At 41.2% G+C, this 13429-nt stretch overlaps 1 protein-coding gene across 1 annotated transcript in view; it reads right to left on the bottom strand.

Annotated features, from left to right (window-relative positions):
* The window catches only part of LOC124798354, a 391600-nt gene that overhangs the window by 97785 nt on the left and 280386 nt on the right, over positions 1–13429 (bottom strand). The window contains exon 3 of the mRNA XM_047261716.1: positions 3463–3577. Coding sequence (XP_047117672.1) covers positions 3463–3577 — 115 coding nt within the window. The remainder of the gene's footprint in view (positions 1–3462; positions 3578–13429) is intronic.

The raw sequence follows: 13429 nt of genomic DNA, 5'->3' as shown, positions 1-13429 counted from the left end.
TGACCCTCTATATACTCCTCCCACCTTTCTGCCTTTCCTTCTTTGCTTAGAACTGGGTTTCCTTCTGAGCTCTTGATATTCATACAAGTGGTTCTCTTTTCTCCAAAGGTCTCTTTAATTTTCCTGTAGGCAGTATCTATCTTACCCCTAGTGAGATAAGCCTCTACATCCTTACATTTGTCCTCTAGCCAACCCTGCTTTGCCATTTTGCACTTCCTGTCGATCTCATTTTTGAGACGTTTGTATTCCTTTTTGGCTGCTCCATTTACTGCATTTTTATATTTTCTCCTTTCATCAATTAAATTCAATATTTCTTCTGTTACCCTAGGATTTCTACTAGCCCTGGTATTTTTACCTACTAGATCCACTGCTGCCTTCACTACTTCATCTCTCAAAGCTACCCATTCTTCTTCTACTGTATTTCTTTTCCCCATTCCTGTCAATTGTTCCCTTATGCTCTCCTTGAAACTCTGTACAACCTCCGGTTTAGTCAGTTTATCCAGGTCCCATCTCCTTAAATTCCCACCTTTTTGCAGTTTCTTCGGTTTTAATCTACAGTTCATAACCAGTAGATTGTGGTCAGAGTCCACATCTGCACCTGGAAATGTCTTACAATTTAAAACCTGGTTCCTAAATCTCTGTCTTACTATTATATAATCTATCTGAAACCTGTCAGTATCTCCAGGCTTCTTCCATGTACACAACCTTCTTTTATGTTTCTTGAACCAAGTGTTAGCTATGATTAAGTTGTGCTCTGTGCAAAATTCTATCAGGCGGCTTCCTCTTTCATTTCTTAGCCCCAATCCATATTCACCTACTACGTTTCCTTCTCTCCCTTTTCCTACTACCGAATTCCAGTCACCCATGACTATTAAATTTTCGTCTCCCTTCACTATCTGAATAATTTCTTTTACTTCATTATACATGTCTTCAATTTCTTCGTCATCTGCGGAGCTAGTAGGCATATAAACTTGTACTACTGTAGTAGGCGTGGGCTTCGTGTAGTCATGCTGTAAATGTAGGGAAACTGAATTTTCTGGTTACCTTTCACTTTTGGCAAGAATGGTGGCAATTAAACCTATATTCAACGATTTGGTAAATCCGGATGTACTAAAGAAATCTTTGTATCGGAAGACCTAGAATGTGAAAGATTCATTCAGTAATGTTTGCGTGGTACCGTATGCCTAAAAATGTTTTTGTTGGCCTCATGACTCTAAAGTTAGCAGTATCTCATGCTGTAATAACTTTTGATGATGGAATCTATAAAAGACTGAAGGTTCTGAAGAAGGTAAGGGCGAGATTAGGGCAGAACTGGATGTGCTTCATGTAGGCCAGAGTTTTCTGCTCAGTAAATGGGAAAAGAAACAAAAACGAAAAGAAGGAGGCAAGAGATGGCGATTGTGACACTGAAGAGGACACAGGTAATGGGTCAGGACAATTGTAGTCCATCAAAGAGTCAGAACTGGAAATCTGTATAAAAGTTTGTATCTAAAAATTTTTTTGAATCTCAGTATCTCGCAACTACGCTTTTTCTGTAAATGACCCATTATCTAAAAAAATATTGAAGGTAGAATGCAGGTGGTTCACAGCTGTCATAGCATCTTCTATTACTGTCACAAGTCTCACGGAACTCCAGGTAAATCTTCCTCGTGGCATAGTGCTGCCCCCATTGGCCTGCATTCGTGACATGCTACGTGTTTCGAACAGTCGTTCGCCTGGATGGCGGCGTATGTGGACACGATATTGTACCCGATATAACAAGAAATGTGATTCCTCCGACCGCGCGACACGTTTACAATGTTCCACGGTCCTATCTCAACGATCCCCTACTCACTGCAGTCGTAATTGACGGTGTCGCTTGTCAACACGGTACAACGCAGAGGTCGTCAGTTGCGGAGACCCATGTTCTACAACGTGCGCCGGACACTGTACTCCCAGACAATTGTGACTGCACCAGCGATGTACTCTGTCGTGAGATCTGCCACACAGATCGACGCCTGTCCTTCATTACTGAGTGAGGAAGCCTCGTGTGTTCACGTTCTGTGATGGGGTATGGACGTCCGACACTTTGTCGCCCACTCGTGGTTTCACCGTGTTTCAACTACTTCCCATTGATGCTCACGATAGTAACACGCGAAGACTCAACCAGATTCACTATTTCCGAATTGCTACTCCCAATGTACCAGGCTGTCAGTCTGCCCTTTGTCAAAGTCGCTTATGCTACCGGATTCCCGCATTTGCGATCCTTATCTTCGCTAGTATGATTCTCCATTCGTCTCTATCGGCCTGTACAGGGTATTAAAAAAGTATTTCATATTTTGAGAGGTGGTGGTACAGACCAAATCAATACATAACTATCAGGTAAACCGGGGATCTAAAACGCATACCTCCAGAGCTACGAACACTTGTTCATCTTCACTACTGCAAGCTCTTTGCTAAGACGACCGACCTACAGAATGTACTAGTAAATAAATAGGGACACATTCCTTTGTTATTTCCCATGGCTACAACACACGGTAAACATCTGTTAGTACGGTTTGTGTAACACGTTTTCACAGTACAGGGTAAGGGCAGCGCGTACATTAGTCCCAATGGAACCAGTTAGTGTTCCGGCAAACTCGTATGTTTCGTAGTAGCGAAGACGACCAAGTACCTATATGCGTATAACGAATGCATTTTAGAGGCCACGTTTACGGGACTTTTTTCTTGTTTTGGTTCACAAAATACGGAATGTTGTTCTTTAGCACACTATATACTTTCCTTACTACGTCATGTGCCCGCATCTCTACCAGGTGGCGTTCAATCTCGCAATCATCAGCGGCCATAATGCTTTAGCTCTCCAGTGTATTTGTAACACAATTAACGTATTACACTTATTGTATCCGCTTTCCATTTATTGGTGTTGTTGTAAGCACGAACTGATTTATTCTAACAAACGAGCCTTTGTTTCGAATTTTTCACCATAAACAACTGGCAGATGGAACAGAATGATATAGACTTAAAGTGTTTTATAATAATTGTCGCTTATGTTTGTCAGTTTTAATACCTCCTCTGATTTGCGTTTTTGTAGTTTTATCTTTGAGCATGTTCACTATTACCTCCAATGTTATTGCACAATCACGCGCAGAGGCTAGTGAAATATTACGCACACATAACACTTCGAAAAAGTTAGTGATGGCATATTTATGTGGTTAATATTATTTTGTAGAATAAATATGTTGTGGATCATTGAGACTGGAAATAGACAACTTCGTGTCTGTTAACAGAACAATGGTATTCTGTAATGCCGTACTAGGGAAGAAAACTTTTTTTGGAGGCAAAGTGTGCCAAGCAAACAAAATCAGTTTCAGTCACGGAAAAAAAATCACTGGAAATACGAGAGCAAAATTAGTCTTTAAACGGAGCCACTTAGATGATCCAATATGCAATACATATTTCTGTTATAGAATTTAGTGTACTTACAAGGGATATGTGAAACCATAGACGCTCTGCCCCATTGGATTCTTGGGCAGCAGACCCTTGTTGAGATCTCCACACAGATTCGCCAGCGAACGTTGTGGTACTGGATCCCTCAGACCTGCAAGATAGCATGCACTTAAGATAGCTTATAATGCGTTTTTAAAGCATTTTAGAAAACACGGGACTCTTCTTGAAAGTACCTTCCTCATAATATTTCTTGTTAATCGTATAATGCCAGCTAATTCATAAATCTTTAACCACGAATTGTCCGATACCAGATTAATTTTTTATTGCAATTTTTGAAGATAAGCCACATTAACATCAATTTTCTAACTACTGGTGACGAAGTAGATTTTCTTTAACTTCGGCCAATTTTTTTAAAAAACTTATGAAACACCTGAACAATATTTACCAATACAACACAAACAAAATTTTGTCGCTATTACACCGTCTGCGAGTTAGGCCGAGAAATTTTCACCGTGACTGCGTAATATGAGCGTCACGCAACTGCAGTAAAGTTAAGACTACGTGATCAATGTCTGAACCTGTTTTGAACCGCTTGCTTTGATAATAACAGATGGAGTAACTGGATGTGTTGACAGAACTGTATGGAATACGAATCGCTGGAAGTAATTTTTCCCCCTTACAGTCGCGAAGAGGCAGTCAGTGATTGTTATCTGATCTCACCATTATAGACCTGTCAACCACTGCAGTGTATGACATTCACTAAAACAAAAACCGACCACATACGGGAAAACTTTTTGAATTTCTGTCAGGCAAAGGAACTGTTTGGTTTTTATTGTACAGTGGACTATCTGCAGGTCCTGAATGAAATTAGAGACCAGAGCCATAAATATGCACTACCACTATAACTTGTATTCATACATTTTAAGAAAGCTTTCTGATTCAGTCCCAACAAAATATGTGCTAATAGCCTTTGAGAAACAAGGAATTTATTCTAATAATTTTAGTGTACTGAAGAATGTATGCATCAATTCTAGTACACTTCATTGGGATAATGGGAAATTCGGAATTGAAAGAGGTGTCAAGCAAAGAGATTATGTATCAAGAAAAAGAGGGAGCTATATGCGTTCTCAAAACGTCTATGTACTATATTCGCTTTCCTTGTCAAAGTATACAGTGTGCTTCTGGTCCAAATAAACTTGAATAATGAGTGGAAATGATTACAGAAAAAGTTTGAAAATACACCTTAAAATCAACAACACTAAAGTTAACATAATGTATTATCTGCCATTAATAAAGGAAATGGTACTAATTAACGACGAAGACTTTGAACAAGTAAAAGAGTTATTAGGTAAACTGAGGACGATGACTGGAAGCACAGAAAGAGACATAAAATGAAGAAACTATGGTATGATCTAAAGTCTGCACGGCCACTTTTTTTAGCCGTATCACATGAATGCGAATGGTATACATTTCCTTGTAACGCACTGGACATTCCACGTTGATACACGAACAAATCTGGCAGATTCAGTCAAGGAAAGGACGTCATTTTGAACATTTTTACGTCATCCCCTTCTCATGCACACCCCCAGGCCTAACGGCATTGGGGATTCTTACTTCCGCAGTATTTTTATACAGATAAAGTAAAATACCTAGCAACTTTGGTCGAAATTGCTCCAGATGTTCCTGAGTTACGCTTCAATGTCAGTCCTTTTTCATTCCTATCCCTAAGGGATGTGAGCAGTTCTTATCTCACAACGCTTTTTTCCAGATAGTAAGTAACCAGTAGACTCGCGGTTCTTCAAAGAATTGAACTCCCTTGTATAAAACAGCTTCAAACGTCTCATTGGTTTACAAGTGAGTAAATGTGTTAAGTATTTGACGTTAACGAAGTAAGCGAGAAAGATGTTGGAAAAGGTTTGAAATTACTTTCAAAGTTCGTTCGAAGTCGCTAAGTGCTTTCATTATCAAACACGGGATGAGTAAAGTCTGGGTGCTTTGCCGTTTTAAGAAAACATAACTTTACAGACATCTCTGTGTTTAGCGCGTCGTATCTTTTGGACTACGTGTCCTACAGTGATAAATTTTGTAAGTAAAGTCAGAGATGTTTGTGAATACTGTCTGCGAAATGTATTGAGAATAGAATTAGTGGTAAAGAAGTAATATATTAAAATGTCACGCCTGATATGGCAGTTTTACTGCGTGAACAGCAAAAATGTAATACGCGATAAACGTCTTTCCTTTCACTTTTTTTTTGGGGGGGGGGGTTGGAGGCGAGGAAATGTTTCGTTAAAGTTTGCAATCATGTGTAACGTGCTGAATGACTACCACTGGGTATCTTCGAACGGTGCGTTAAGCTTCTTCACTTCTCCCCCTTCTTATGAAAGGCAAGTGGTTTTTACCACCACAGTGCTGCTTTCCAGATAACAAGTGACATGGGTATCAAGTTTGGCTGAAACCGAGCCGTTTACGAGCAGATGTTGAATATACATACACACATTGTTATACGTATAGAGAGAGAAGTTCACGAACAGCAAGTTTCATTTCCTTTTGCATCTTCGTCATGAGTGTGCTGTGGACACTTCCAATACGCAGACAGCCGTGGCCATAGGAGAGCACGCGTCCATTCCTGGTTTGACGAACATTGAGGCACCCCACTCCCTCTCGACTGGCCCTCTAAAATACCCGATCTTAATCCCATAGAAAATGCCTGGGTCTATTTCGAACTGCAACTGGAACGTAGATGTCAACATCCCTACAGATCCGTAGCTCTATGGTATCTAATCGTCAATGAGTGGCTTCAGCTGGATGACTATTCTCCCATAGTGTGCTTTATTTGGAAACTAAACTAAATTTTCCGTAACATGGCTATTTGTTCTGTTGGGTTGTAGTATACATGACAACATAGAGACAGTTTTTTCTGTTGTTTAGGTAAAAGCATACTAAATTACAATACTAGAGGTAGGGTTATAAGGGGTCCCATATCACTCCAACTGCACACGCCCCACATCATTACAGAGCCTCCACCAGCTTGAACAGTCCGCTGATGACATGCAGGTTTCACGGATTCATGAGGTTGTCTCCACACCCGTACACGTCCATCCGCTCGATACCATTTGAAACGAGACTCGTCCGACCAAGCAATATGTTTCCAGTTGTCAAGTGAACACGAGTGGGCCTTCGACTCCGAAAGCCCATATCGATGATGTTTCGTTGAATGGTTCGCACGCTGATGCTTGTTTTCTACATCTACATCTACATCTACATCCATACTCCGCAAGCCACCTGACGGTGTGTGGTGGAGGGCACTTTGCGTACCTCTGTCGGTTCTCCCTTCTATTCCAGTCTCGTATTGTTCGTGGAAAGAAAGATTGTCGGTATGCCTCTGTGTGGGCTTCAATCTCTCTGATTTCATCCTCATGGTCTCTTCGCGAGATATACGTAGGAGGGAGCAATATACTGCTTGACTCCTCGGTGAAGGTATGTTCTCGAAACTTCAACAAAAGCCCGTACCGAGCTACTGAGCGTCTCTCCTGCAGAGTCTTCCACTGGAGTTTATCTATCATATCGGTAACGCTTTCGCGATTACTAAATGATCCTGTAAAGAAGCGCGTTGCTCTCCGTTGGATCTTCTCTATCTTCTATCAACCCTATCTGGTACGGATCCCACACTGCTGAGCAGTATTCAAGCAGTGGGAGAACAAGCGTACTGTAACCTACTTCCTTTGTTTTCGGAGTGCATTTCCTTAGGGTTCTTCCAATGAATCTCAGTCTGGCATCTGCTTTACCGACGATCAACTTTATATGATCATTCCATTTTAAATCACTGCTAATGCGTACTCCCAGATAATTTATGGCATTAACTGCTTCCAGTTGCTGACCTGCTATATTGTAGCTAAATGATAAGGGATCTTTCTTTCTATGTATTCGCAGCACATTACACTTGTCTACATTGAGATTCAATTGCCATTCCCTGCACCATGCGTCAATTCGCTGCAGACCCTCCTGCATTTCAGTACAATTTTGCATTGTTACAACTTCTCGATATACTACAGCATCATCCGCAAAAAGCCTCAGTGAACTTCCGATGTTATACACACGGTCATTTATGTGTACTGTGAACAGCAACGGTCCTACGACACTCCCCTGCGGCACACCTGAAATCACTCTTACTTCGGAAGACTTCTCTCCATTGCTTTCTGTTATATGGGAACTCTTCAATCCAATCACATAATTGGTCTGATAGTCCGTACGCTACGCTCTTACTTTGTTCATTAAACGACTGTGGGAAACTGTATCGAACAATGGCCCAGCGTTGAAATTTGCAGCAGTTTGAGGGAGGGTTGCACTTCTGTCACGTTGAACTATTGTCTTCAGTCGTCATTGGTCCCGTTCTTGCATGATTGTTTCCCGGTCGCAGCGATGTTGGAGATTTGATGTTTTGCCAGATTACTGCTATTCATGGTACACTCGTGAAATGGTCGCACGGGAAAATCCCCACTTCATCGCTACCTCGGAGATGCTGTGTCCCATCGCTCGTGCGCCGACTATAACACCACGTTCAAACTTACTTATCTTGATAACCTGCCATTGTAGAAGTAGTAACAACTGCGCCAGACACTTCTTGTCTTATATAGGCATTGCCGACCGTAACGCCGTATTCTGTCCGTTTACGTATCTCTGTACCAGTTTCTTTGGCGCTTCAGTGTATATGTCGACGTAGATGGCGGTGTACGGGTGGGTATGCGTAAGAGAAAGTGCACAGTGTTTCCAGCTGCCTGTCAGCGTCAGGCGAGATGATGCAGCTGCTTAGAGTGGTCCCAAGTAGCGTCTTCCTGCCGGCGTCTGCTCGCGTCACGCCAGCCGTCAGTTAGCACGTCTGACTGTTGCAGCGTCCCGCTTTGCAGTGACAAGAACCTACTTCGTGGACACCTCGCGAAATGTCAACAAGCACTACTCAGGTGTCACCCATATAATCGTGTCCACAAATGCTTAGTCATATACCACAGAAACTACCTTCCCGAAAGCACGACTAAGAAAAAAAAATGCTGGCTAAATATTGTTACAGACTCGTAACATAATTAGCTTTTTGTTAACCTGTTGCGTGAATTTCGCACTACATCTGAAGTTCGGATTGTAACACACTTCTATATGGAAAATTAATCGAGAACATTTTATTGAAATACTCCCTCCTGAATTGCTCTGCACCCGCGTAACATTTTTGCTTAGCTCTGTGATGGTGACAGAATCTACTATAGTGAAGTTTTAATTATCACCACGGAACAACAAAGTTAAGTAGTGTTTTGTTTGTTTACAAACACGTCTGCGTTTCTGGTCGACAGTTTTTATTTAGGGACAAATGCCAATTTTTGCACCAAACATTTATCTTATCTAACCCGTTTTACAATTGATTTTGATCTTCTGATGACTTTGTTAGACCATAAATGACAGTATCATTTGCAAACAACCTAAGACATCGGCTCAGATTGTCTCCTATATCGTTAATAAAGAACACCAGAGGGCCTACAACACTACCTTGGGAAACGCCAGAAATCGCTTCTGTTTTACTCGAAGACCTTTCAGTTGCTACCACTGTAACCTCTCCGACAGGAAATCGCGAATCCAGTCGCATAACGGAGGTGATATTGCATAAACACGCAATTTGATTACAAACCACTTGAGAGGTATGGTTTCGAAAGACTTCTGGAAACCCAGAAATACGGAATCAATCTGAAATTCCTTGTCGATAGCACTCAGCGCTTCGTGTGAGTAAAGAGCTAGTTGTGTTTCACAAGAACGATGTTTTCTAAATCCTTGTTGACTGTGTGTCAATAGACCGTTCTCTTCGAGGTGATTTATAATGTTCGAACACAATATATGCTCCAAAATCCTGCCTCATATGACGCTAATGATGTGCGCGTGTAATTAAGTGGATCAGTCCTGTTGCCTTTCTTGAATATTGGTGTGACCTGTTCTACTTTCCAGTCTTTGGGTACGGATGTTTCGCCGAGCGAGCGGTTGTAAATGGTTGCGAAGCATGTAGCTATTACGCCAGCGTACTCCGAAAGGAACCTAACTGGTATACAATATGAACGTGAAGACTTGCTTTTGTTAATGGAGTTAAGTTGCTTCACTAGTCCAAGGATATCTACTCCTAAGTTCCGTTGCCAACTGTTCTTGATTCAAATTCTGGAATATTTACTTCGTCTTCTTTGGTGAAAGAATTTCAGAAGGCTGTATTTTGTAACTCTCCTTTTGCAGCACTGTCATCGACATTGTTTCCATTGCTGTCGCCCAGAGAAAGTATTGATTGTGTCTTGTCGCTGGTATTGTTTACATGCTACCAGAATATCTTTGGATTTTCTGCCAGGTTCGAGATAAAGTTTCGTGATGGAAACTGCTATTAGCATCCCGCATTGAAAACGGCGCTAAATTTGGAGCTTTTGTAAAAAAAAACGCCAATTTTGGGGATTTCACATTCTCCAGACTGTCATATGTAGACAATGAAACGTTTTTGGAGTGTTGAAACATTTATTTCTGCAGCTAATTCCATTTTAGCTGTTACACATGCATTTAAGATAATCTATCACAAAAGCACAAGGTTTTTGTCGTTATTTCACGTGTTTCTCCTGCCCGAAATTAAGAATACGAAATTTTATTTTTTTGAAGGTGTTAATTACAACTACATGGTCGAAGACGTAGGTCTGTAATTTGTGCGCCACTGCAAAGTGTGTGCTAAAATGATTTTACTTTTGAGCCATCGGTCTTCTGACAGGTCTGATGCGGCCCCGCGGCAACCCCTTCCTCTCGGAGTAGCACTTGCACCACCAACGTCCTTAATTATTTGCTGAATATATTACAGTCTCTGTTCCCCTATAGATATTATTCTCTACAGCTCCCTCAAGTGCCAAAGAAGTTATTCCTTGATATAACAAATGTCCTATCATCCTATCCCTTCTTTTGATCAGCGTTTTCCACACTTAGCAGTCTTAACTTATTCTGCGGAGTACCTCATTTTTTAAAATCTTGTGCACCTAATTCTCAACATCGTGTCCTATCAACCTTACCCTTCTTCTTATCAGTGTTTGCCACAAGTTGCTTTCCTAACAGATTTTTATCTTATGTCCACCTATTTTTAATATCCTTCTATGGCCCCATATCTCGAAAGCTTCGATCTTTTCTTTCCCGGTTTTTATCGTCACACGTTTTAAGAATTTTTTCGTTCTATTTAAGGATGGACCGTGTGATAAATGTACTTCTGGCACGTGTGGTTGCAACATATCCCACAAAATTCCCCATTTGCGAATACTTTGTTTCTCCGTTTGTTGTTCCTTTCCTCTTTATCAGACAGGCAGCTAAAATGGTGGCAAAAATAAAACTGTCCCTTCTGATTCAATTTTTCAGTACAAAACGGAAAAAACGAGAATTAAATTCCGCATGAACACTGTGGTATTTTATGGACTTGCAGACTTGAGACATGGGGGGAAATATCAGCATGTAGAGTAAAATCAGGATGACGCTGCGGCTCTAAAATAAAAAAAGGGGGGCATTTCCACGTCTTATTTAGACATAGCTATCCACCAACCAAAAAGAGCCAGGCTGCAGTAATTGCAAATTCTGCCAACTTCTGCAAAACTGTTCAGGTGTTAAGTGAACTGCTGAACGAATGGTCGATAGAATCAAGGTGTTCCACGTTTACTATTACTCACTTCTACAGGTTTTAGATGGGTCTTTGTAGTTTCTATAGGCACAGTTAAGAGCACATGCTTAGGATTGTCGTCAGAGTAGTTCAGCTGATTGTCAAGTGGAATGGACATTTGTGGTGAACATGGGTGCAACGAAAAACAATGGAGATTGCGCATGTAAGCGTGGATGCTGCGTAATACGCGTTTGTGTGCGCGTGTCTCTCTGTCCCTCTCCCCCCCCCCCCCTCTCTCTCTCTCTCTCTCTCTTTCTGTGTGTATGTGTGTGTGTGTGTGTGTGTGTGTGTTTGAGAGGGAGGGAGGGAGGGAGGGAGGGAGAGAGAGGGAGGGAGGGAGGGAGGGAGGGAGGGAGGGGGAGAGCGAATTTTAGGATTCAGCATTACAAGTAGCGAACTCAGTACTCATTTTCCATTCGTTCCCTCCCCCCCTCCCTCGAAAAGTAAGACAATTAGGAACAAAAATGCAAAACGTTATATCTAACACAATAGGATACACAATAAAATAATCTGTCCCATTGAATTTGACCAATCTTACAATAAAGGGGTAAAACATATTCTACCCATAATTATAAAACAACAGTAGAAAGAGAACAAGAAAACCGACAATAATGTATCTTAATGCAGAACACCAAGGCCTAAGATGTATCCAACCAACACCAACACCCTACTAACACTTCACAAGCAGTTACAAGAGAACGAGAAGCACCATTCGAAAACACCAGGCCAAGTTACCCTCTGCTGGACACAATAACTGAGAACAACAAAACAGTGACTACCAGCAACAGGAAGAGATTAAAAATTCATTTTTCAAACTTTAATACACCACCCTACAGCGGCCGCACAGTATTTGAAAATTGTGATCTCTCGGTAATTTAATTTGGCCGACCCAATCACACTCGTCTGCACTACAAAACCGTGCTGACCAAAAAAAGCACGACTTCCTTTAATCGACGTAGCCGAAATCACACTGTGGCTAACAGCCCTGTTCTGTGTTTCTCGGTTCCATGAAGCCAAGTACCGTCTTCTTCTCGAGACAGGAACGATGCCCATGTTGACAGAAAGCAACCACCCGCACTGAAGCCAAGTCCACTAGGCTGCCTCGCTGATGTTGACTTTATAAAACTTCTAAGACACTACGCATACTTTAATGACGTAAAGGTAAGACTCACGAACTATTTAAAAGTTACTGAATGTCTTGGTGATATTTGCTGTGATCACAAAAGCATAAAATAAAACATTTGTCTGTAGGAGTTTTACCCATATACGTGATTACATAATCATAGTATAATGTTAAATAACTCGTAAACGATTTCTTATGGATGAAAACGAATAAATAAAACGTATTTAATAAAACAAACTTTAACTGAATATTAAGGAAGCAGAACAAGTAGCCGCAGAACTTCTTCGCGACAGGTGACTAGCACGTAGCTTAGAATTTCTTCCTTCTTTTCGGCTTCAGATTTTGAAACTGTCTTATCAGTATCGATATCTTTAGCTATTCCATGTTTTATTAACTAACTGATAAATCAAACAGTTGAGCTTGAGTTATAGCGGATCCAAAATAATTCTTAATTAATTTGACTTTTGTGAAAAAGAATTCTGGTGCATAACGCTATCAAAACACACAAAGTTAATAAAAATCTTAGCGCCAAAATAAAGTTAGGAACAGTTTCGGAAAAATCTTCTTAGTCTTGAAATCTGTGCAAGGATACCGTCTTCAAAAATCTCATGATAATTGTCAACTGATTTTTGTATAATCGCGGGAAGTTCCGTTTCTGAAGTTTCGATCAAATGGCTAGAAAAAAAGGTCTTGTAACGTGTATCGATTTCTTATAGAAAGCTGTTGATGCACTATTAACATTGACATTCTCGGTTCACAGCGTTCTGTGTAGTACGGCTTGGAAATGCGAGTTTAGGAACCTCTAGATAGCGTCCCCTCAGCTCTTCTACCTGCCAGGTAAGGGGATTAGCGGACCCTTCCTCGACCCTTTCTGGGTGTAAATATCGCAGGGTGTAAATTTCAGTGGGCTCAGTTTTTGGTATGTTCCTCGCTGAAACAGCACGCCGCTCCACGCCTTCTGGCGCTGTGCGCCAGTATTTTACTGTTCCAGGCACGCTTTGCCGTGGCACGACGCAACACCAATGCTGGCGCCAGGGCCAGTCGAGGCAGGAATACTACGGTGCGTGAATTGGTAATTCATGGCACAGTATAATTAAACTTATGGAGATAACATTAATTCTCAACAATTTAACGTGCTTTCTGTGAGCACAATGAGTGAAATTTCGTGGGAACGCCAACAATTG

Source organism: Schistocerca piceifrons, chromosome 5, assembly GCF_021461385.2.
Source record: "Schistocerca piceifrons isolate TAMUIC-IGC-003096 chromosome 5, iqSchPice1.1, whole genome shotgun sequence".
Lineage (NCBI taxonomy): Eukaryota > Metazoa > Arthropoda > Insecta > Orthoptera > Acrididae > Schistocerca > Schistocerca piceifrons.
Note: the sequence above shows the minus strand (reverse complement) of the source record. Positions and strands in the feature narration are given on the sequence as shown.